Below are 26,465 nucleotides of genomic sequence, written 5' to 3' on the forward strand. Positions count from 1 at the left end.
GGATTGAAAGCTTTTGACATGTTCAATTTAATGATTTTTTCAACATAAGAAAACAATTGTACAGGGCCTTGCTAGATTGATTTCATCGGTGATAAACAATTCTTTTTTATTTGTTATCATGTAAATGGTGGTACAGTAATCCAGATCTTCTACGAAGGAACTGTGCATGTTACAGGGGAGACTACTCCTGTTGCGAACTTGTGTTTTCTGCTTCCATTATATATTTACATATGAATATTACATTTAGAGGTGATCTATCCAGACTAATACATGTAGATTTAACATTTATAGTATGTAGATATTTTTTTCATTCAAATAAAAGCATTCTTTTTGCTATCCTGTAGCTGAATTTGTCCATTGATTTTTCTCTAACATACAGCACTTATTAAGTTTTTAAAAAGCATTGATGTGGGATCGCCAAACCAAACTTTCTTTTTTACTTTAGATGTCACTTTTGAAGCTTATTTTTTGCACATGCCCTTTTTTTTTTATCTCCAGTGTTGTACTTACGAACTAACTTTTAAGACTGTGATAAAATATTGAGAAAGCAAGTGACCCATGCTTCCTATTAACAAGTTTGGCTTTTTGCTGTGGCCCATATTGCTCTTCACACTATAAACTTGATCATAAATCCCCAACAAATACTCTGATTACTGAGTTACTAAGTAATTTACAATATAGATAAACAGTTCCAGTTCCAACTTCAAAAGGGAGATATCCATATATGTAAAGAGAGATAACTCTTGTTGAAATTTCATTCAGTTTGTTGTCAGGTGTGGAAGAGTTACTTCCCTTGATACATGTGAAACGGTGAGGAGGGAATTTTTGATCATCATGACTTGTCTCTTTGATTACATGTCCAGAAAAACTTTCATTTTTTAATCCACTTTCATCTTAATTAAGTCTTCATCATCTGTCTTTCGTAAGCCCTGTTCCCACCTGTCATTACCTTCAGACTTGTATAGCTCATCATTGTCCCCGCCACAAACACCTGCAACTACTAACATTTCTGCTTTCTGCACTGTATAATTATATATCAACCTGTACCTTAGATCGTAGACTCCTAAGCTTCATTATTACCTTACACCCTCCCTAGCTCCTGCTTTCAATTTGCACAATCATCATACACACGTAGCTGGCTAGCTAACTGTAGACAAACATTTTCCAGTATGCATTTTAGTGACAGATATATCTCAACAAAAATATGTCTTCTGCTTTAACTTTAAAGCACTCTTTATTTACCTTTTTATGCTTGTTCTGTCCAATATTTTGATATTTCTGTTTGCAAATTGTATATTGTGATCCTTCCTTCTTAGCAGTTTTTTTTTAATACATTAATATTATTCTAATCTACTTTCACTTTCTATGCATTTTGTACAGTAGATCGATTAGTATAAATAAAGGAATAATTTTAAGTACATTTTGTTACAGAATTTTATTGTCATTTTTTGACTGAAATAAATTTCATGCAAAGTATATGATATTAATTTCATGAAACAGTTCATAGAAAAAATTCAGTTGTACTTGCTTTACTTGTTCAAACATGTACATCAGCTTAAAATGAAGGGATGATGATGTGGGGAATGAAATGGCAAATAATATACTGTTTGTTAGATAACTTTGAAATTTCAGTCAAAATTTGTCGTATACAAAAGTTATTTGAACTATGTATGCACATTATATAGCAACACTGTAGAAGTTGACATTATCAGAAATTCAAAACACACAGCCTGCAGACACTCTTAGGCGACGCATGATGACTTCTGTCTCTCCTGTCGTATGTAGGCGATGCATGATGACATCTGTCTACCCTGTCGTACGTCGGAGACGCATGATAGAGCTCTTGTCTGTCCTGTCTTATAATGTTGGCATGCCCTGTATAAAGTGCTGCTACAAGTCCATGCGTTATCTGTGTGCCATCTTGTTAGTGATGTCAGTTACGGTAACAGTACATTACACACAATAACGGATAGCTTGATAGCAGCTTGCATGAATATTACTTGCCCACACTAAGACAGGACAGTAGAACAAGTTATATACAGTTGTATACCTAGTTGTTTCACTTCAGTTATTCAGCAAAGTGACAGACATACCGACTTTATGTGACTTTCTTGATAGCATTGATAGGGACATACCTGTGACAAACATTTTAATGACAATGATATTGCAGTCTCTTACAAGGGTTGTAGTGACACTAATTTTACAATCAATTTCTAACATTATGGTGATGGTGGAGTTATGTTTCTGTCACACATAATCACCTTGGCATTGTGACAAAACTTTTGGTAATCAAGATGCCAACTCACTTGCTTACAAACATTAAGGTGACCATGGACAAAATTGTTGCAATCAGATTCTTTATTGCCAGTGAAGTCAGTAAAAAGGGATTGACTTCAATATAATGAAGGCAAAATGAAATGTTGTGGAGTTTGAACACATTTCCCAAGACTTTGATAATAAGAGACATTTTATTTGAATGTACTTTTGTAACTGGTGAGGGTTGTCTTTATGACACCAGTTGAGTGAAACTGAAGACAGTTGTCTCATTAATGACAAATTGTCTTGGTGATACATTGTTGTATTGGTGACATATATCGGTATTTCAAAATATTTTGATTATCATCCCCTTTCATTTGACATAAAAGTAAAATATTACTTGATAAAAATGGTTTGTACACTGTTGATGACACTATTTTGTTCAACATGTCTGATTCAAACTGTGGCTATATCTGACATTCTGACCACTCATTACTTGACCTTTGAACTGTGTTGACAGTAGTCATGGAACCAGATCTTGCTAATAAGTGATGGTGAACCTGTTTTTGTGACGAACAATGATGTAGGTTATGACACACAAATTATGAGTGACTTGTAGTAGTCATTTGAACAGATCTTGCAGATATACATCAGTGAACCTGTTAGGTGACGAACAACAATGTAGGCTATGACACGCTAATTCCTGGTGTATGCTATGACACTTTAACAACTATACTGTTGTCTTGTCGACACTTGTTGTATGCTGTGACACGTTAATGACGTGCCCGTTGTCTTGCTAGCCTCCAGCTTCCCAGCCGTCCCCCCATTCACAGCCTCAACACAACCCCGGGATGATGCAGGGCCAACCTAATCAAGTGAGTACCACTCGTATCCTTAGTCGTCGTGGTAACTGTTGTACTCTGACCTGTGTCCTGTGCTGCTGCTGCTACGGCTGCTATAAAATGCTTTCTGCTGTTGGCCACGCCTCCCAACTATCAATCATCCTCTACCATCTTTCTCTTCCTCATCAGTCTTGCCTCCCATCCACATGCGCCTTCCTTTCCTGCAGGTGGAAAAAGATCAAATTAATACTTCTACAATAGTAGTCTACAAATATTATATCCCAGATAATTTGAATATTCTCAACAAAAAGTAGCAATCATTTAAAAGTTAATTTTACAATTTATTAGTAATTTTCAAAAGCTGCTCATACATAATATAGGTTTTGAAATTTATATCACTGGACGGGCATGTATAAAAATCAAATTTTAGAAAGCTTTTCACCCAAGTACACTATGAAAAGAACATAACCCAACTGACTTTTTTTTTTTTCCTAACAAATTTTCCTTCAATTTTGATGTTGTGTACTTATATATATTTATATACTGAAATGCTGAGAAAAATGAATAATTACACAGTAACTACTAATGCTTTTTAGTCTAGGTGTTACGATTTGTATTTTTTTATTTTTTTTTTTTCTGTTTTCAAGCCTTCATTTTATGCTTTAAGTGGATTTTGAAAATTTTGACTGACTGTATTGTTCATTTATTTTCATGTTTCAAATTTCATGATGATTTTGAAATAATACAGGCATGGATCATGTCGGAGTTTACAATTCAGGGGAAGTAACTGCTATCCATGATATTTAATTTTTTAATATCAGCATAATAGATCACAATTTGAAATAGAGGTTCAAATTTATGTTTTCTTTTCAGTTTGAAAGCGAATAAATTTGTCTGAACTGACGACAATGTCTCTGTTGTATATTTGTTGATTACTGTCTGTTGGATTATATAGAAATCAAAATATTGTCAACTTAATAAATATATCAGAGATAAAGACTTTGGTTTGGAGATGGTGGAATATTGTAAGAGATTAATTAAATAAAAATAAATTCTTCAGATACTAAGGGCCCAAATTTTGTGTTAACTGTATCAAGACATACCATTTACTGATGCACTAAGAGTGTTTTTACACTTGTATGAAATTGAAATGATGTCACAAACAATACATCATGAATCCTAGGCATAGCTTGGATCAATGAATATAGTAATGGACAGCTTTTTCAATAATGGAGATATTTTGCAGCGACTTGCTTTGTGATATTTGAGAGAAGAAATGTGAGTTGTATTGACATGAAGGATTGACTTTCTATAAGAATACTTGAAAATGTCAGCTACACTGCACTTTTTAAAAGAAGGGCAATAACCTATATAGTCTTAACCTCTTCAATGCAAGTTCATATTCAGCAAGGGGTATAACTCTTCCTTGCTAAATGGAGCTTTGGACAAACTGTCTGTAGTCATAAGCATCAGGAACTTCAGGTTCTTATGAATTGCTGCTTCCTTTACACAGAAATATTGAAGAAATTAAGCAGATTTTGAATGTATTAAAGAATCACTACCTCAATTCACACAGATGGTGCTGTAACTTGCATCCCTCGTTCATTCAAGTAGTTGCAAAGTTCAGACTATACAAATTCACTAGACATTGTTCCAAAATCCTCAGATATGAAAATTACAAAATTCATCTAATTGTGGAGCTAGTACACCTCCACATCCTGATTTGGACTTTTCTACCAATCATCTAGGCTAAATTAGGACCTTATCGTCATTGCTGAGTCATAGAAGGATTAAATTGCCTTTGTAGTTTAATTCCTTGCTTGGCTCTGTTTCACCCTAAATCTGAACTTGAATTAAAATGTGCTATTCACTTTAGTGACTTCTGTACAATCTTCATACCTCAAAACCATAATGATATTAAAGGGAGTTAACTCATGAAGTCTTAGCAGTCATTTTCAGCTGATCAGTATACTCATTATATGAAAAAAAATTATGAGAATGCAAGATGCTTTGACAAAAAGCCTTCAGGGGACAACTAAACCAGATATTGGTAGTTATTGTCAGAGCATTACTGTATTACAGAGCCTTATGGAAAAAATCAATATTCACGAATCATTTTACAGTTTACGAATTAAGTATGTTTAAGGATAAATCTTGATACAGAATCTGGGTATGGAATACGTTTTCTTTATGGCATTTCAGAAGATGTTTTTTGGTGAAATGTTTCCCATTAAATGTTAAAAGCACTGACACATACAGCATAACTAAGCTGTAGTAGATACAATTAAAAAACAATACTATCTATCTGCAGACCCTGTAGAAAATATAGATTGGGGCTCTCCACAGATTTATAAATGATTTATGTCATTCTGCTGGTAGTTAATGATCTCGTTCTTTGATATTGAGACATTTGATGAAGATGCCTCTTTGAAAGAATGTGGAAAACTGCTGCCGAATATTGTAGCATTGCCAACAAGGGGAGTAATCCATACAGCCAAAAGGAAGCTCACACCAGAGGGGGCTGTGACTGTGCATCAGAATTTGAAGGTGAAATTGGCTATCAGAACAGCTGTAAAATGTCTACCACTGATAGAAAAAAGGCTAAGATGAAAACCGATCCATCTGCAGTTGCCTCATACTCCTTTTATTTTGCTATTGGTGTCAGAAAGGTGAAGTATGGAAAACGAATGCTTCTTAGAAGAGAATGGCATTTTATCAAAAAGACGGACAAGTAGATATCATTGTCTGTTTTTCAGATCTACGGTAATGTCCCTTTGTGCTGGTTTATATTACGTTTTGATATTTGTTATCGGTGAAGTGCTCTTCTGTAATATAGCTAAGTAATGGCTGCCATTAGATGTCTCAAACGTAGACGTAAAAAGCTCTCTTACCTCCCGTTGATGAACCCTGGTGACTTTGAGTCCATTCCTGCCCCCCTGGTCTCTTTCTCGTTGCTGGTTGCTATCGAGGTCCTGAGGCTGAAGCAGCTGCACAATCCATCACTGTGATTATCACAATCAATGTCATTTGAACGTCTGCTCTTTCATCTTCTTTGAAAACAATATGCATTTTCTTGAGCTGTCGTTAATGCCTTGTTCAACCCTCTGACACATCATAAGCTAATGGTTATAGCCTGTTGAGGAAAAAAAAGAAAAAGTATTATGTGTTTCAAGTAGAAATTACTGCACAGATTGAATAAACAGACCAGGATTGGCATTTTCATTTTGTGCCTTTGAAGCTGGTGTTTATTCATGGTACTTGTATTAGTTTCAAAGAAAGTAAAGGCATTATAGAATTTACCTGCACCAGGATACTGTTACAAAGATACATCTCTGAAATTCACAGCAAGGACTATGGGGAATGAAATATAACCATCCCAGAATTCCACAGTATCTTCGTCTATGGTAGCACGATTCTGTGGTAATCCTTGTGATATTCACCAATTTTTCTATGGTTCGAAAGTAAAATTTATGGGGAAAGGTTTATCTACCTTACCATAACTCAATTTTTACCCATGTTAGGAGTGCTACAGACACTATCCCACATATGGAAACAATTTAAACATTTGCCATCAACAGAGAAAAAAAGGGGAAAAAATCTGAACATCTGATAAACATGGAGAGATGAAGTTTTGATTGAATTTTCATACGAGTCCCATTGAGCTTCTGGTAGAAATGTGTTCAGCTCTGCAAAAGGAAGATAACTTGCTGTGATACTTATGGGAAAAGCGTTCCCATATATATTTTTTTATCATGTTTTTTATGCATTATCTTGTAATGTATGACTTTATCTGGCAAAGCAGGAAAAGAAGTTTTAAGGAGTTAAGAAGTTGGCTGGATTGTTGGTGTGTGGCACTAAAACTCTGCTTTAGCAGATGTTCTGTGTGTATTAGAGATGTAATTAGCATGGCGCTTCCACTTACCACTGCACTTTGATGGAAATCTGGAGAACATTTCTCAACTGTTTGTTTTAAATGATGTTTGAAATGAGAGGAAAATATCAAACAATTTTGTTCATTTTAATTAAAATGTGAAAAAATCCTAGTTATTAGCACTGATACCGACATCTTTCCTGACATCTGATCAACATTTCCCTCGATAATGTTCTTGTTAGTTGACTGCCTACTTTCAAAAATTCTTCTCAAAATTGCTGGTATCATAAAAATCCATGAGCCTTAGATGACATTTTGCTGGAAGATGTAGGTACCAACAATTGCTTGCTGTTGATGGAGAGGAAATTTGAAAAAGATTTTTTTTTTTTAAATCCTCAGGACTTGAATACCTTGATGACCTTTGCATTAAAGCTGCCTTTTAAATACGAAAAAAAGTACCTAAATGTAGGGGGGAAATCATTGCCTTACTGCCATTGATCAGGAGTTGGAGGTGATAAAAGATTACAGAAACATACTGGGAGCTGAGATTACGGTGATGACAGGCCCAAACCTAAGAGATACCCAGATGGAATTTATGGCAAAAATGGAAACCATTCCAAATATCAGAGAGAAGTTTTATGATAACTAATGTGTTTTTTTCCTTTTCGATAGCAAAGCCACTCCCTGTCATAAATTGACGAACATGTGATCACTCATTATTCCAGGGATGTCCCTAATGAGTTCCAAACTACTTTGTTCCAAATAGATCAGATGGACTGTGGGACTCCACCATTCAGAGTCAGAGGGGAGCAAACATGTATGTGTTTGGAATATCTGCTCAGGGATAATTGTCTGTGCCAAAGAATCAAGAAACGTCTTTTGAGTTAAAGCATGGAAATGGAAAGCAATCGGAATGGAAAATAAGATTTATGCCAAAGTTTTGTATGCAACATTACACAGTCTCGGTCACAGAGAAAGACAAGGGTTTGAGATGTTGGCCAAATGTTTTGTATGCTGTGACTGTTTGTCAGAATCTTGAGAATCAATTTCCTGCTACATGGTGTGCATGTCAACAGGGGGAAGCCATTCGGATAGCTGTATATACTATAAACAAAGGGCAGACACACTGTCAGACACAGGCAAACATTTACTACAGCTAGTCCACGTCTCCCAGGGATTCCAAACATTTGCAAATTGTGTTTTCATTTTGATCTGTAAATCCCAGATAATGGGACCAGGCAGTTCCAACAATCAAACATTGTGAAATAGCCTAGTCAAGTAGCTGCTGGTTGTTTATTTCTTTCCTTGGTTAAGAAAACATCTTGAAAATTTTATGCAAAAAGAAATGTAATGTTACAATTGAAGTCATGACTAAAATTAACCTTCTTTGAAGTAACGAATCCTGTCTCGTAGAGCGAGAGTGTGGGGTAATGGGTTAAACATTACCTGTCTTGACTTGTATAGAAAAATAACTCTGGTCTGTTACAAAACAGTCTGGATTCAATTATTAATATATGATTTTTGTTTAAACCACTCGGATTCTGATGAGAAAACAGTTTCTCATGAATCCGATGTCAATTTTGATTCATCCTGATAAGCAGTTGAGATTTGAACTTCAGTATCTGGATATCGTAGATTGAGATTCAATAATAGATACACATATAATCTCCATTCCATTTCAGTAAGCATTGTTATATAGTAACAAGCTACAAAACAGTAAATATCTTTATATCAAGTTTATTAAAGTAAAACAGAAATACAACTCCCTACTGGAAAAAACAAGCAGAAAATCTCTATAGGATATGAAGTATCCTACTTTAAGATCGATCTGCAAATGTCCATCACTAGACTCTTATGCTTTTAAACTATATATGATTTGATTTTGCAGGTGTACTCATTCATTTAAATGAATACTTGTAACATCTTGACATAAAGGACATTGACAGAAACATAAGTGAACTGAGTTAAATGTAGCAGGCTCTAAAACAGCAGGATTGATGCATCGTCTGAACACCTCTTCTATTAACCACTTCTCTCATAACACAAGTAAACTGTCACCAAAGAAGAAAGCCCTGCGTACACATATTGGATGTTTCAGTTGAATTTCTGGTATTTGTTGGGCTCCATTGAAGCAAGTTTTAAAAAAAATTCAAGTTTTCTTTTTCATCCTCTCCTATGTCACTATTAAATTTGCATGAAATTTATATAGGAGATATATCATTTTCATTTTTTAGAACCAATTTAAACTGAAGTGTTATGTATCATGGGTCTGTGCTGTGTAAGTGAATCTGACACTTGTCAGCAAATACAACGTGATGTATCACACCCGAGTTGTTCTGTATTGACATTAAATACTCTTTTATTGCTTCATTGAAGCCCTTATACAATTTCTTCTTACTGATTCTGTCTCCATCAATTCTTCTTTCAGCATTCACTTACACCATCAGAATGTCTTTTTTTTTTTTTTTTTTTTCCCCTTTTTTTTAAGGGGGAGGGGGGATCCAAACTGTAATTCCAAATCCCAAAGATAAAATTGGATGAAGGATTCAGTAGCTGATGGTTTGTTTGCATGCCCTCTTTCTCAACGTCTCTATCAATTTTAGATTTAAATTGTTTGGTTTCTCAGCATGTTAAGGTCCAAAGCTAGTGGCAGTCCTGGGGCATTGCTTAACGAGATTGAACGTTAATTTGCTTGGATGTTCTACTGTTATCAGAATGATCAATTTCTAAGTCTAGATCAATTTAGATATGTTCTCCTCTGCTACATTAGTTCCTGTAAATGAAATAGGTAATTGATTATATTAAGTAATTAAGGAATTGGCTGAAGGGTTGTTTCACTTGTATATTTTTACTTGCAAACATTTGCTTATGATGGGAATGGTTTATAACATGTAATGGGTTTGGAAATTTCAATTTGCTAATCAGTTATTTAAATCAAGAGCTTTACTTACTTCTAAGAGTTGTTACACTGTACCCAGGGAGACATGGCAATGTGTCTGTTGTCAGTAAAATTGTAATGTTAAAAATCCCATTACCTAGCTGTATAAATGGGTTGCTGCATGCAGGGAAGTAATTTTGCAAAAGGCAGTGACCCCTGAAGACAGAAAAAATAATGAGACTCATACTGGTCAATTCACACCACAAACTAGTGGTTAGTGTGAACTCAAAATGATTCTGTTCATGCAAAATCTTTCAATATTTACCTCATGCATATATCCAATTGTCTACCACCTTCCTCCTATCATCACACTCCTCCTCTCACAAATTCTTTTCCCTCTCTTGCATATTTGAATATCACAACTTAATAACAAGGAGATATTAAAGAATATACTAGTATAAACAAAACATAAATCTGTCTGCTCTAGACAGAGTTAGTTTTGCACATCTCGCCTCAGCTAATACTAAATGCATTGTATTTCCCATGTGTTACTCGGCACCTGTATGTGATATTAGACGGCACCAAGATCAAAGAACAGAGGGTCTAGTATGAGGAGATACGAATGTATATGATCCTTTAAACAGTGGGTCTATTATTAGGAAATTAAACACTATAGGAAGAAAGGATAGGGTAAAGGGGAGGGGGTTGTTAATAAGGAAATTCAAGATAAAAGAATCATGGTTATGTTTAATTGATTTTAGAATCTTAATAACTATAAAAAAAAAAAAAAAAAACTCAAATTATGTTATTTATTTATCTGTTGGAAAAAATTAGTTTTTGGTTCCAATACCACTTTTTCAATTGAGGTCAATGTATTCATTGACATGAAAGGCAGTTTTGACATATTGACCGTCTGCTCGTTGGTACTTGGAGAGTTTTTGATGTAGTGTTACAATATTGACAAAAACTGCCATCAATCTTATACTTCAAAAACATATCTGACATGTAAAATGAGAAGGAGATATGCAATTTGATATCACTTACCTTAATTATCACTTGCCATATCAAGGTAAATTCCAAATTTTACCCAACCTAGATGATAAGGTATGGAAACTAGATCACTACCAAACACAAACTAGCTCTGCTTGGACTTCACAATCCCTTGAAAGTGTTTGTTGAAAGGGTACAACTCGAGTGCAAATTTCATTAGACTTAAAAGTAATGGCAGGCTGCCTCACAGGAGATTGTAAAATATTTATGTTCATTTCCTATTACATTCTTAGCTTGTCTTTTGAACATGCCGGATATTAAGAGTAGACTCGCTCCCGGAGGTTTTTCATCGAAGGCCCGACATCTGAAAGGTTTCTAAATTAAAATAGATTCACAAGTGCTTCTCCCAACCTGCTTTATTTGTATTTGAGCTAATCTTAAACTATTGATTATCTCACTTGGCCCTGGTATAGAAAAGGACGACATTACAATTAGTGGCAACAAGAGAAAAAAGAGCTTCCATTTTATGAGGACATGCTTAAGGTCTGTCGCAGCTTAACCCTGTAATCAACATCTTTGGATGAAAATGTAATTACATTCTGACCATGTGTGTGATGTTTTGATAACACAACAATGTCAGATTGCGGGAAGCTTCACCTCCAGTGCTAGCAAAGTGCCGATTTCATTACATAATCAGTTGTAAATTTGGAAAGGGGGAGGGAGGAAAAAGAAATAATTTTCTCCCCTCCTCCCTTATTTCTTTTGTCTTCAATCATCATTGTTATTTGAGATTTTGTTAATTCCTGTTGTGAGGACATCAGGCCTGCTTATGCTGGTAGAGTGATATTTTGTTAATTCCTTTTGTGAGGACGATCAGGCCTGCTTATGCTGGTAGAGCTACACCTCAAGAATTAACAATTTAAATGGATTGTACATGATCAGAAGTTATAACAATATTGTCAAATTAAAGTGCCATTATCAAGATAAATGTTTTGAAGTAACATTACACCTGTGTAAAAATCTCCTGTATTTTTCCAATTACTGTGGCAGGTAACTGCATAATTGTTGTTGTAACAGGTACACGTAATGGCTTCTACTCGCCCATATCATGCCCCTCTCCTCTCACAAAGAAATCTCCATCCTCTCGAATCACAGGAAGTTGCCATTAAAGTAACTGTTTGGTATCTATCAACAGTGTATTGCATTACTTTGCACCTTTTAAAGTTTACACGAAATTTTAGTCAAAGTGATGCTACCAAAATTGGAGCTTTACTGTTTCTGGCTGAAAGGCCAATCGCCCTGTAAATGTTAAACAAAGTGTCCAATATAACATTCAACATGAAGGTGAAGATAGCCTATGTCAGAGTCAGATTTAATATAGCTAATGTCAAGGTCAGATTTAAGTTAGCTAATGTCAAGGTCAGATTTAAATAAGATGTATACAGTGCCACTGAGCGGATGTGACATCCATCTTTAGTTCAGTCCTGACAAGTTACTTAAATTAGTATTGATTCCTTATAGAACTTTCAACATTTAGTCATATTAGGAGTAAAAAGAAACCCTGCTAGACACAGATTGCAGACTCTGATGATATGGCAAGTCATAGTATTTGCTTCTATTTCACATTGTTTTCAATGTCTTAAAAACCAATCTTCTATACTTTCTCTCATTCCCCAGTGTTTTCTGCCCTCTCTATTAGTGTCCACATGGGATTTGTCTATTGTATGTGTCATAATTCAGGAAGTAAAATTCTGAATATTTTCTTCTTTTGGCGATGATGATGATGTTTTGGTGAATTTTCCAGTAGTGGTGCAAGTAAGATTGTCAATAATTTTCTGGGGAGTACTTCTTTCAGTAATATGGCAACGAAGTATGAAACTTAAGTATTCCCAGATAATTAGTTCAGATGCTGGTATTTCATACAGATTACCACAGCTGTCAAACCTGCACAGTCAATTATTTAAGCCTGTAAAATAGATTATCAACCCATTCTTCGTAAAGGAAAAAAATTAATGTTTGCAGCAAACAGGTTTAAAGTTCTTTTCTGTAGTATCACATCCCTTGGGTTTATGGCCTTGACTTACCTCCCCATTGTAAAACAAATGCAATAGTTTATCCTCCCCGGGTGAAACAGGCTTACCTTACACCCCTCTGGCATGCCATAGTTTGTGCTGGTATGTGAAATATACCATTTATCATTGTGATCACCTCAAACCTTTAATATGACCAAACACACAGCACCTGCTCGGTTCTTGTTGAACATTTTAATTAACATCCATAATAACTGGAATCACCTTATACATATTTAATAGGAAACAGTTTGGATGTATATTATTACACTGTGTTGGAGAAGCCTACTTTTCAATATGACTGATGATTTTGGGAATGTGATATTTAAGACCCTCTCAGGGCTATTGTTGCATAGAGAGGTTTTACACAGTAATTGAAATTTATCAGACAAAGTGGGATCTGTCTTAAGTTATCTTCGGAACATGATTAATTCATGGTCTAAGCCTTCATAACTTCAAAACTTCAGGGCTGGTCTCATTTTCAAACACAAATACATCTCACCATTGTATTGGATTTGTAAAGATAAACTGAGCTTTGCTATATTTGAAGTGATATTACGGTAAAGGTTTTGCTTTTCCATTGACATTTGAGCAGTTTTAATTACATACCAGTAATCAACCATGTTTAAACGATGAGACTGCATAAATGAAAAGATAATTAGTGTTCGTTTTGGTGGTCTGATGACGGCATAGGTAGGCTAGTCGGAACAGGTGCTGACACAAACCATCAGTATAACATGTGCAATTGAAATGGGTTGTAGTTAAAATGCTTTGGTCTTAATGTCACTTTAAAATTGAGAATTTTACATGCAATTTTCGCTTGTCATGCACAGGATGTTGTGTTAGTGAAGATTAGAACTGCTCAAACAAAACGTGAGCACTCACAAAACTTGTAGGGGTTCGGAGGCCTCATTGCCAGTGCTTTTGTTGTATTTTTTCGTTTCCCTTAATGTACCAAATTACAGCGTGGCTCAACTTATTCACAGAGAGGAAATGGGAAATGTATTTATTGGCAGAGTGCATTACATGTGAAGCGAAATTAAAATGAAGGATATTAGCATGTTCAAAGAAAATCAACATCAACTCGGATGTTCCTCGATTCATTGACTTGATAAACCTCTTGGAAACAGTTTTGAATAGATGAAAAGAGTAGTTGCCTTTTACTCACAGCTTGGGGAAACTGTAGTCTAGATAGCAGGAGGACACATGCAATTGCTTGCCTCTGATACCAGTTTAATGTACTATGCACCGGGGTTTTCAAAGAGACACGTTGCCTTACTGGTGTTACTTTGAACTCTAATCAAATTCCACAAGATCCCTTGTAAATCAGACTGCCTTTGGCAAAAAAGAGACTCTTAAGTCTCCTTCAGGGACTGGAACATTCTCTATAAATGACAAAACCATTCAAGTTTTCCAAAGGAGAATTGACAAGATTGCTAATAAGACTCCCTACAGAATAACAATTACAGAACCATACTTTTCAGAAAACGGAAAAAAAAAAAAAAAAAATACTAATTTTGTTCAATTTTCTTAATTACAAGACCATACATAGGAATTACAGTTAATTTTAGTTGGTATAAATTCTGCATTTTTTTCCTCACAGTTGGTACTCAAGACAGCTACGTCTACATTCCTGTACATAGCATTGGTTGTATACAAAAACATTTAGCTGCAGAATTTGTTTTTTCTAAAGTTGAAGAATGAAAGATAGTTACCTCTACCAGAAATGATCTGCTAACATGCCGTCCTGGTGGAACAATCCTTTCTGAATAATGTGTTCTGTGAGTGGTATATTTCCATTCGATCATAATTGAATTGGCAGAAAAAACTTAATTGTCTATGGCTGACAAAAACAGTCGTGTCCTTCCCAAGGGACCGGGAACAGGATAATTGGTCATCAGCAAACATGCAATTGACCATTTAGTCCTGTCTTCTTAAACTATCTCCTTGAAATGCTGGTTATGAATTTTATTCATGAGCTCTCTGAGCTGGCTACCTTGGTCCTTGGTCGCGCAGTGATAGTAGTAGTAGAAGTAGTAGCACTCGGATCAGAGTGGTGTATGTGATGGTTTTCACACACCATTAGCAGTGCCCCTGAGCGATAGGAAAAAGACAAGAATTACCCTATTCAAGTTGTCAGTTTACCAACCAGCTTCATTAATCACATAAAGGAGTACTGTGCTTTGAATTTCAAGACATTTTCTCTCTCTTATTTCTCCCTTCCACTTAAATTTCTATCATGAGTAGCCACTTTGTGTTAAGTTTGAGATCTTTGATATTAAACAAGTGATATCATTGATAGCCATGATTACATAGTGAGGGGAATATTTACTAACTGGGGAAAGATATTGCTATGTCAAGTAGGCGGAAGCTTAGGTGGACGACCCAAGCTTTCACAGTTTTATGGATCTGAATGATGTAATTTATTATTGCATTAACTTTTACCTATAATGGGTAAATTTATTGGGCTTTTCTGCAGTTTGATACTTGAAACACAACTGTAGGGGCTTTCCCTAGCGAAGATGACACAACATGAAGCTATTCCTATATAACACAGAATTGATTCTGTTGTACAGATTTTTCAATTTCACAAAGCTATGAATCGTAGGCATGTTTCAGGTTACTTTTATCTCTTCCCTTACATTGAAAATTTGTAAGTCATTTACTTCCAGGCAAATTAACTTATCGGTTTGGGCTAATGGAGTTATGGAGCACAGATAAATGAAATGAATGTTGAAAATTATTTTCATTGGGAAACGTAAATCATTTAACACTCTTATTCGTTTTGCCAGTAATGCAGTGACTGATTAGCTTTGCCCCCCAGTTCTGTGTGTACTGGATTTGATTAATGTCGGTATTGAGCCTTGATGAAATATTCCATCAGCGTTCCAACTGGGCATTATGTGTGTGTGTTTACAATCACTGCACGATACTTAATACTGGGACCTATACCTCAACGAGAACTTAATGATTTTGAATCTCCGTTAGAAGCTGTACCGTCCCATTAATGCACAAAACTCATCTCACCTTTTTAATGACAGCACCTGTTTGTGTACTAGAAATACACAGTATAGAATTAGGTCTGAAGTATCCTCCTCAAATTACTGAAGAGAGTAACTAATATGAATTGAATGTTAGTTCACTACTTGTAGGATTGGTTGCAATATCAAAGACCATTATTGATGGAATACTATACATTTGTATAAACATTTACTGAAAAAATCAAACAAATCCTGCTCTGAACTTGAGGAGATTTAGCCTAATGATGGGACAATTATCTCCGACATTACATGTAGAGGATAATACTACAAATTGCTTTTCATTCCATCAAAGAAAACAAGCTGAGTTTCACAGCCACCACACTGCAAGCTATTAATTGGTAGAAAATGCTGAGAGAAATTCTGACTGGAATGCATAGGAGGAATGAGTAGTGAAGGCTTCAGTAATTTTCTAAAGAGGATGGCCATCCATCAGAATATCAACTCTTTGTTATACACAAGCAGAATCCTATATGATGCAAACGCACTGACATTATAGATTTACATATGTCAAATTCATCCACACTGCCCAGTAACGTATTTCTCGTAAGTGAAAATACCTCTTCTCTTTTGATTGAGGTATTGAGACAAAAATCCTCTTAAGAATGTGGGAAAGCTTTCAGATTTATCACTGTTTTGCAGATTGGTAATGAAGAAAATATCGGCTTCCGAATTGAAAGGCAGCTGCAGTGTATTAGCTGGTACCCACAGAATGGTGATATTCGTGGATGTTATATTAATTGAGTTGGAGAACAACAGGACTGATATTGCTTTTCTGATTGCAAAATCTGAAGAAAACAACAGCCCATAATATACATAAATCACTGAACTGGTTCTTGATAGACTCTAACTTGGAAATCTCTACAGGATTTTCATGTTCTGGCGTATGTCTGTCAGAACTCATGATAATATCTCGGGTTAGATTCACACCCTGCCATTTAAATCTGGCGATAAGTTGTTGCCTAATGAGCGGTGTGAAATTTTTTGTTAAATCACATTCCATGTAAGTTCAGAAAACTTACATCCATCTGTTGCTGAAATTATACCAATAATCTAAACACTCTATATTTTAACTGGTCTTAATTAACAAGATGTAAACGTAGTTCTACAAGGTAAAAAGGAAAACCTTATTTACAGTGGTCCACACAGAAGATGAATTTTATCGGTTTTTCATGAACAGGAAGAAAAAAAATAGTCCTTACTGCATCAATGTTACAACAGAGGAATTACAAGGGAGAAAAGCACTTCCTACAGCGATATAGCAGATGCATTCAGATAAAAAAAAGTCTTCCCACAGCTATGTTACATCTGACAAGTTAAGTGAAAGAAATAGTTCCAACATTAATGTTAGATTTGATTTAAATAGGATGCAGTGTTTGTTTTCGGATGAAAGTGTTTCTTGGCTTGTATTTAACCCGAAGTTGATGGGGAACACTTGATCAAACAAACCAGCCTGTGTTGTATGCACTTGGAATTTTCCCAGTCTCCATCGGGAGTTAGGTGTTCAGTATGTGTTTTGCCCATAATTACATGGGCATGTTGCTGGTTCTGCTTTCAAAGCTATTACATATCGGGACGGTAATGATCTTCATTTTCAAGAGAAAACATCTAGTTTTACTTGCTTTTAATCAGAGCCCTCTTCATTTCCTGTGAAGTTCAGTTTTTTTTTTTTTTTTTTTTTATTCTTTCGTTTCCACTGCTCGGCTTTTAATGAATTACGGAAGCTGAAATTGCCAAATGGGGGTCTCATTGAAAATTGTCATTCTGCAAAATAGTGTGTTAAATATGACATGTCTGCTGTGCATGTAAAATCACTTGACCTTCAATATGACATGCAGTGATGCTAATGTATCAGCATTACTGCTTCCCAACATTCAGTGCTAAATACAGTATACACAATTTAAGCAGTAATTCTCAGTGAAAAAATTCACAATAAATGAAATGATGAATTTTATCCCACATCATTGGGTTTGGTAGTATATTACTGTTGATTGGAGCATGTATTCATCACGACACTGTGGACGCCAACAATAGACCTTAATTTCTTTCCCAACATATTTTGAAAGCATCTGTCAAATTCAGATTTTGTGAGAGAGAAAAAAATTGGGTCTTCAAAACTTCGTGGTTGAAATTGCAGTTGAATAAGGACTTTGAAATGAACCAAAGAAAAAGTTTTCGATGAATGTTGAGAACACTGCAGACATGTACACCATGTTTGAGTCAAAAATATGTATTAAAGATGCATTAAAGTTTGGCTGTCTGTAAGGTAAAGAATTATTGAAACATTTTGTTTTTGGATTGTATTTGCTTGAACTACTGCAATAACAAAAGTTGAACAAAAGACCAACATCTGGATCAAGTCCATTTAAAGATAAAGTCAGGAATTTATCTCCTATAATTGTGTGAATGACAAACTATGAAGATGCCCTACAGTATAAGGAGACAAAGCAGAAACTTAATAGCGAAATGATTTGATCAACTTTGACTGCCCTTGGCACAAAGGACTACGATAAGAACTCTCCTCCTTTAGGAGTACAATTAAGTCCTGGAGACATCTATGGTAGGCCACAAGAGAGTTGACTACTTTATGTTACAATAACGGGTAGAAGGTAAAGTTGCAGAGGATAGATGGATGGATTTTTATCAAATACTACCACAACGTAGCCGTTACATAGCCAGGAAAGTGCTAGTAACAGTCATGACAGTTTTGGATAATGGCCACCTCACAGGTTACACCATACAGACGGACCAAGTGAGCAGAAACATGGCAAATAGGCCGACAATAGCTTCCTGACAGGAAACCGGGGAGATGGCAGCACTTTCTGAAACTGCTTTATGGTCTTTGTTTTACTCTTGGAAAGTGGAGCATTAAAATGATGGAGTAGGGGGATGGTGGTTGGCCAGATAAATAGGTCAAAGTTCATGTTGTTGCCATGAAAGCAAATGTCTACCTTTGCATTTTCATCCCTCGAGAATGGCTGGCTACCATTAGAGGAAATGCTCTGATATAGCCATGATGAGATATTTCCCATCTAAAGTTCGAATAATTATTTGATAGTAAATTGTTTCCTTTAACAGGAAGAAGGATAGTTATTGTGGTCATTTAGGTATCAACATGTTCCTTCAGTAAAAGCATGGTCCTGATATCCAGGATCAAGATTTGATAGCTTGCGTGAAAAAGTGTAACAAAAGATTCATAGAAAGTGGATGTCTTTCAACAGTTTCAATGACAAAAATTGATCTGCATCTGGTATCTTTCAACATTTGAATCAAGAGTCCTTGTGACATAGATTGCAAAAAAAGTATTGATTCACAAGAGTCAACATGACAAAGACTGATCAAATGGCATTTTGGAAGAGACTGTGTGAAAAGGAAGGATGTTTGGTGACTTCTGATTGTGACAAACCTTATTGGGAAATAAAAAAAAAATAGAATGTGCAGTTAGAACTAAATAATTACTGTCAGTTGGTTCTGACGTAATTACAGGATAATTGTATTTATTTTCCATTACTGTGCTGACGCCATCTTTTATTATATTTCTCCAGACCACATTTTGAAGACTTGATGTTCCTTTCGGCTGAATTTGATGTGTTTACAATCATATGAAATAGTATTCATGATATTCATTTTAAAAAATCGTTGTTGGCCCATGAAAAAGGAGAGTTGATAATTAGATTTTCTAAGTTAGATATTTCCATACAATATCTTGAAAGACATAGTTAGGAAATCTTCCATTGGCGATTTAATATTCATAGAGTGTTTCTGTAAGGCATTAAAATCTAAATTGAGTTTATTACAGAACATGAAATAAAATGTGTTTAGTGTTTATTGATTCAAACCTGATAGAGAAGCAAAGGTTGAAGTTTACAGAGGGAAAAAAATTAGAATGCATTGATCATTTTAGGCCGTGAAAGAATGTACATTTTTTTGCATGAAAAGAATTACCCTTTTGACATTCTGTATGCTGTAAAGTAGAACAACTAAAGGTTGATGTGGATGTGTGTGTAAGATGCATAGCAATGCAAGTAGATCTGGTGGACATCAAAATTCTTTAATTAGTCAAATCAGATACATGTTTGTTCACATACTTGTCATGCAAATTTTGATTAATGACTTGTATATTTATTGCAAACTTTTTTATGTCATTGATTATTCATGTTTCATTATGATAAGTTTCTGGTAATACTTTCAACAGCCAAAAGCTGACACTTGTGAAAAAAAATATTGTCATAATGTTGTGTGAGGCATGTCATAATTAATCTGTTTACTTGTGGCTTTTGTCAGTAATTTTCATTAAGAATGTTTATATGCTAATGCTTAAAAAGTGCAAATTCTTTTCAGTCTATTGCTTTTTTATTTGACTCCATTGTAGATAAATGTTGCCATCCATCATCAGCGAATTTGCATTAACATGATTCATATTATAATTAAGTGAATTTTTCTAGATTGTGAAATACTTATGAAATTTTTCTGAATTAGACTTCCAAGTTTTCATGATGGATTTTGTATGAATGTTTCTTTATTTTTCTATTTTCAGCAGTTTATGTCACCACGATATCCAGGTGGTCCAAGAGGTCCAGGGTCGGTGCGATTACCTAATCAAGTAGACTTCAATGTAAGTAGCGATCATAAACATGGAAATTTAAACTTCATTAAAACCATTAACACTCAACAGGAGTTGATTTGAAAGAAAAAACCCACATTATAGGGGGAGAATTAAACTTATAAATTGAGAAAAGACTTAGAAAAATTTTGCTTCAATAAAAAATTTCATCAGTATGTTATTAGTTTTTTTTTTTTTTTTCTAATTGTACTCAATTTCCCCACGTGTCTACCCTCTATATATGTACACAATGTTTGTATTAAAAAGAACACTTCTAAAACGGGGTGAAGAAGTCATAATTATCGAGATGAATCCAACATTTGTTGACCTTGAAAACAAATCCCAAATGTACAATAAAAATTGCATGCAAGATTAGAAAACACTTGAAACAGGTGCACACAAAGCTAAAATATTGCTATCAATTCCAGATCAAACACTGGTGTGATGCCATGTGATTATACTTCAAACATATGATGATTGGCCTTTTCATTCGGGGAAAGCTCTCTGGAATAGGTAGACTATCCAGGGTAGCATAAATAACCATTATGAAAAAGACATGTCGACAATTTATTTACAAAATAAAGGTTGATTATGTGTTGGCTATAGCCTATTAGTGAGCTTTTGAGTCAGCTGATGGTATTTTGAGATGAGCATCTGTCAGATTCACCTGTATACATATTAATTAAATGGTGATCTGGTAATGGAAACATCCAATGCCAAATTTAATGGTCAATTAGATTTCTGGTTCAGAAATGACAATAGATTTCTCTATAGACAATTTCTCATGAAAACCTAAGCTGATCATGCACTTAAAAAAGAAATAATGATAGGCCTAGATCTGAAGTATATGAACTCATTTTGTTTTAAGTATCATCAGCTTAATATCATAAACTCAAGGTTAACAGAAAAGGGGGGAAAATATTACCAATGTGTCAAAATGCTTTCTTGAGGGTTTGCAGGACCAAAAGATTTCATTGTGACTTGGTCAGCTCAGAAGGGTTTCATAAATGCACTCGCTATAGACAGTGGGTACATATCTTAGAGCAAAATGATGCTGATTTATGATTGTAGATGAAGTATTACAACAATACCCTGCCAAATATTAACTTACCTCTGACAAGCTCAAAACACCACAGATACAATGAAATACACCTTATACCAATAATATTGAGTGAATGTCTTACCATTCGAGCTTCCACTGTGTAGAATGTTGTAGGGGTAAAGATGTCCTGATATTTCATCACTATTTACTGCATATTGGAGAGAGTTCATTATTTTATCCAAATATTGTCCTGTCTGGGGCTAAAGCTGTTTTCTTTTTTTGCACCTTACAGAACAGCGGCACAGGCCAGATGCCAATGGGAAACAGCATGGAGCCCAGACCAGGTAAGTGACCTCAGTGACCCTTGACTACTGTCAATCCACGTTGACCTTATTCCTGTGATCAATAAGAATTGAGTCTGGCATCCAGCACTGAAATATTTGCTAATGGTGCCAATGACAAAAATATAAGATGTATCAGAGAGCGGGTCTTTACAATACTTGTACAACTTCCTGTCGGATTAGAACAAAGCCCCAATATTGATGGTAGGGATCTTTTGGAATACTCAAGGTCAGCATGGAAAGGTCAACTCTCTTGTATACAATCTTTGTGACTGTTGTTGTATGTTTTCTCAGCAAGTTTAACTGTACACAAGGAGCTTAGTAAATATTGGTGAGAGAAATTTGTAACCAGCTAATGGAGTCTCAAAAGAAAAACTTCAAACATATTTCTTCAAGGGACACTTGCAAAGACTAATGAAGCATTCCTAAGCCTCGAAGTTACGTTCTTGAATGGCAGAGGTTGCTGGATGTTTAAGCCTTCAAGTTGTTGTACAAGGAATGTTAATGGAGTGTGTTGCACAGTGGGGATTTCACCAAACACTGTTTCTCTCCTGAATTGGTGGGCCACACTAGGTGTCCCCAGGTAGATATGAATAGGAAGATTAACTGACCGAGACTGATCTCCTATATCAGCTCTGAAGTTAATGACTGTTGAATCAGTCTACATATCATGTCTACTTAACTATTTACTGAAGCTCGAAATAAAGCAAATAGAATTTTTAAAAAGTCACAGATTTGAATTATTAACGTAAAATATTTGGAATGACATGGAGACAAGATATTCTACAAATGAAGTGATTTGGTGATATGATTTTTATACAAAAACATGATTTGGACAAAATTTGTCCACTGAAAACAAACCAGTTCCTACCTTTTGAGCTGTTTGTTTACTTTAAGGTGATTACTTCCTCCCAAACCTTACAGCAATCTGGCAGAAAACCATTTTGACTGACAATGGTTTAGCCTGTTATACAGAAGGCAGGTTGCCACAGAGATTGAAGTACAACACACTCAACAGAAAATGACATTCTCCACAGCATCTGACTATCACAAAATGTTTTGTATAACCTCATCAGCAGCTGTGCCAGGCTCCAACCTCCTTACCGAAGGTTATGGCAATCTTGCATCCTCCTTCCCAGTAGGTCTGGCAGTATCTCCCCGCCTGAAGCCACAGCCATCACAAGTGTATAGATAGCACGGCAAATCCCCCATTATTTTTACATATCTACTGTTGATTCTTTGGAGCAGCCATTATTGAAAGCATTTATTGCCGATCAGGCTTGAAATAGGGCTGTCAGGAGGAAAATAGAGCGTTCATTAATCAAAACGATTGCTGGTTCCCTGTACATACTGCCCTGTGTGGAAACCCAATAGATTTTTCCATGGGAGAGGAATTGGTCTGTTGAATGCAGAGGGGCCGAGCTGGTGACAGCCTCCAGTTACAAGACCATGTCTGTATCCGGTAATCAGGTTCAATTCTTGCCTTCTGGCTTGTCCAGCAATTGTAAAAGCAATTGATAATTTAAAAATGACAGGCTGAAGTGTACTACAAACTGTCTAGAATTCTGAGTAGAAAAAGGAATTGATCACCATGCTTGAAAGGTTGTGAGGCTTTGATGCTATGTTCCCTTGTCCTTGTGTATTGATTAGGTTTTCAAAGACAGTCGTTTTCATTATACATCATTTCTGAATTTGATGAATTGTAGGGGGGAAATGGTGTATTTGTGATTTCAGATGTAGTGTAAGAGACACTGATAAAACTTTGTGAATCGGGAATGAAATTAATATCCAGTGTAATACCCCAGGAGTAATAGAAATAATATATATAGTGTAATACGGGACCAGAATACACTGAGTGTACCCCAGGAGTAATAGAAATAATATATATAGTGTAATACGGGACCAGAATACACTGAGTGTACCCCAGGAGTAATAGAAATAATATATATAGTGTAATACGGGACCAGAATACACTGAGTGTACCCCAGGAGTAATAGAAGTCACAACAAAATCAATAGTACTTTCCCACAAAAGCAGATGAAGAGAGGAAAAGAGAACAGAAATGAAAGGCTGAAAGTATACAGATATATGGTTATCAGGAGAAATGACAGATTTTCAATATTATTTCACGATGAGAAGTGACATAGAACAGATATATTTTGCATTTTAGGTTTATTTGTTTCATTAGAAGACATGGTTGCACTGATCTCTACCTGAAGAAGAGTGTATGTTATATTGGTAATGGCACTGTATTTGATACAAATGCCTGTACGTTGAACACACAGGCTTTTACTAATTACTCGTGCAGATAAAATCTTGTCCAATTTGCAGAAGCAAACAAGAGGAGATAGGATAAAAAGGTAAAAGCCCCAGCTCATATGTATCTTGTGTAAAGTCAGTGATATTAGCATGATCAGCTGACGCACGCTAATGAAGACGAGAATGTAATCCATTGTCGTACCTATATGATGACTAGGGTAACAATGCGGTAGTCAGGTCACGCTCATCAGGAGCAAGGCAATTATTATGGAATAAATCTTAACAACTTCATATTAAAATGATCATTATTGAATTTTATCGTTGGTATGGAACGTGAGCCAAGTTCATATGGAAGACAATAAAATGCCTAGTTGAAAATTATGCCATGTTGTAGCAGTATATTGTTTCTGAGGCACCATGTATGCAATCTCCGTATCTACAATTCTGTTTGATCAACGGAGATGGTAGACTCTATCTGTAGCCACACAAGAGTCCTATAGCTCTTTGTAAAAACTTCCTTTGATACGGATTCCAGTGTATTGAACTAGGTTGTTAGTAAGGGTTTGATTAATGTAGTGGAAGTGCTTTGATGGTGTGTTCAATGAAATGATATGGCAGCTATAACCAAAGGATCATGCCTTTTAGTCACAGAAACTGGCAAGTTAACCTCTTGTAGTGCTAATGCTGTTTAGGACAAGTCTTATGGACTTTCTGTGTCAAGTTTGTTTTGTCCAAGACATCGCATGTGTGATCATTTCAGTTACTTGACAACCTCTAAGGGAGATGTGGAGAAGATTGAGACTTTGGGAGAAGAATGCTTTCAACAAGACCGTCTAGAATATAAATTATTTTATTAGAAAATAGAAGGAAACAAATTTTGGAATTGGAAAAATAATTTTTCGAGAGTAAGAAATAAATGCTTACCTTATTTGACCTGGTGTATTTTGAGGCTTGCAGTGTGAGGGGCTCTTGGTGTAAGCTGCCCCTGTTAATTCTGAGAGCTGTAAATCCCAAATATCTCTTGTTGGAATACAGAACTATACATATTCAATACACAACACAACTAATCACATCTAGTTGTATGAATTGGATGTACAGGAGAATAATTAACACATTCCTCAGACACAGATTCTAATGTATCCATCATTAGCTCATCAAGCGATATTACACCTGTCAGAATTTATCCTTTCATTAGGCATGGTCTTCACAATGTACCTTTTGCACATGTATCCACTCCCAGTTGTATTTCCAGCTGCAATTTTAATCGTTAAATCCCCCTTCAACATAGGTGTGCTTTAAGTAGTGTATTTCTAGTTGTATTGCACCTATTACCTGTGTATCATTACAGATAGATGTTCCTACAGGTTTTGCACCTGACACAGGTAATATAATTATCAAGTTATCCATCCTTTTGTAAACACATGATATAATCCAACAGATAGGCAGGCATGTTTACTAATAGCCAGGTGAATCCCTCTGCCATATCTTCTTAGCAAAATGAGGAGAATGTACTAAATCCAAGCCAGGCCAATCTCTCCACTGTATCTGGATTAAAGCAAGATACAGGACAGCATACCAAATCCTAGCCAGGTAAATCCCTCCACTGAATCTGAGCTAGAGCAGAATTTGGGGGTAACATTCTAAATCCTACCCAGGTAAATCCCTCCACTGTACCTGAACTAGAGCAGGATTCAGGGATAACATTCTAAATCCTACCCAGGTAAATCCCTCCACTGTATATGGACTAGAGCAGGATTCAGGGATAACATTCTAAATCCTACCCAGGTAAATCCCTCCACTGTATATGGACTAGAGCAGGATCCAGGAAGCCTCCCAGTGATTACTGCTGTCATGTGTAACTCAATGGTGTCGGACTGAACTTCCTTTTCACCCATCCCGACCTGGACTTCTTGTGTAGTCTTCATTTCCTGGAAAATACATGAAAAATAAAACAGTTGTGAGTTGCCATATAGCCATGCTGGATTATTTGGACTTGTAAGGAAGATCGACACAGTGAGTCTGGGAAGTTGAACAAGCAGTGAAGAGTCCACACTGTGACTATTGATAATGTCTCACCAGCAGTATGTCCAGCAGTACAGCTAACCTTGGACCCTGCTTTTGGGGTCAGTGAAAATGTAACACAAGAAAGAACAGAGACAATTTACTTGTAGATACAAGAAAAAGAAATATACATACACAAACGAAAAAAAAGAATGTGTACTGATACACAAGAAACCCACATACTCCATCAACAGAATGAATTACAACAAGGCAAA

General features: G+C 35.7%; 1 protein-coding gene and 1 long non-coding RNA gene across 11 annotated transcripts in view; one reads left to right on the forward strand and one right to left on the reverse strand.

Annotated features, from left to right (window-relative positions):
- LOC132556939 (single-stranded DNA-binding protein 3-like) overlaps positions 1-26,465 on the forward strand; it is a 94,527-nt gene that overhangs the window by 38,818 nt on the left and 29,244 nt on the right. For 6 of the 9 annotated variants that reach the window (XM_060221403.1, XM_060221401.1, XM_060221395.1 and 3 more), the window contains 3 exons: positions 3,057-3,131; positions 20,482-20,559; positions 21,882-21,933. In XM_060221403.1, the coding sequence (XP_060077386.1) occupies positions 3,057-3,131; positions 20,482-20,559; positions 21,882-21,933 (205 nt within the window). The remainder of the gene's footprint in view (positions 1-3,056; positions 3,132-20,481; positions 20,560-21,881; positions 21,934-26,465) is intronic. The other 3 variants (XM_060221399.1, XM_060221402.1, XM_060221400.1) reach the window with 2 other exon arrangements.
- On the reverse strand, positions 1,482-25,168 carry LOC132556940 (uncharacterized). 2 transcript variants are annotated; one of them, XR_009554488.1, is made up of 3 exons: positions 25,114-25,168; positions 5,990-6,231; positions 1,482-3,319 (listed from the first exon to the last, which is right to left on the reverse strand). It is a non-coding gene; the product is annotated as an uncharacterized LOC132556940 (long non-coding RNA). The 2 variants fall into 2 exon arrangements; XR_009554487.1 differs by lacking the exon at positions 25,114-25,168 and adding an exon at positions 14,622-14,853.

The sequence above is a fragment of the Ylistrum balloti genome, unplaced genomic scaffold (genome assembly GCF_031769215.1).
Source record: "Ylistrum balloti isolate Yb309-2 unplaced genomic scaffold, AGI_CSIRO_Ybal_v1 Utg370612, whole genome shotgun sequence".
NCBI lineage: Eukaryota > Metazoa > Mollusca > Bivalvia > Pectinida > Pectinidae > Ylistrum > Ylistrum balloti.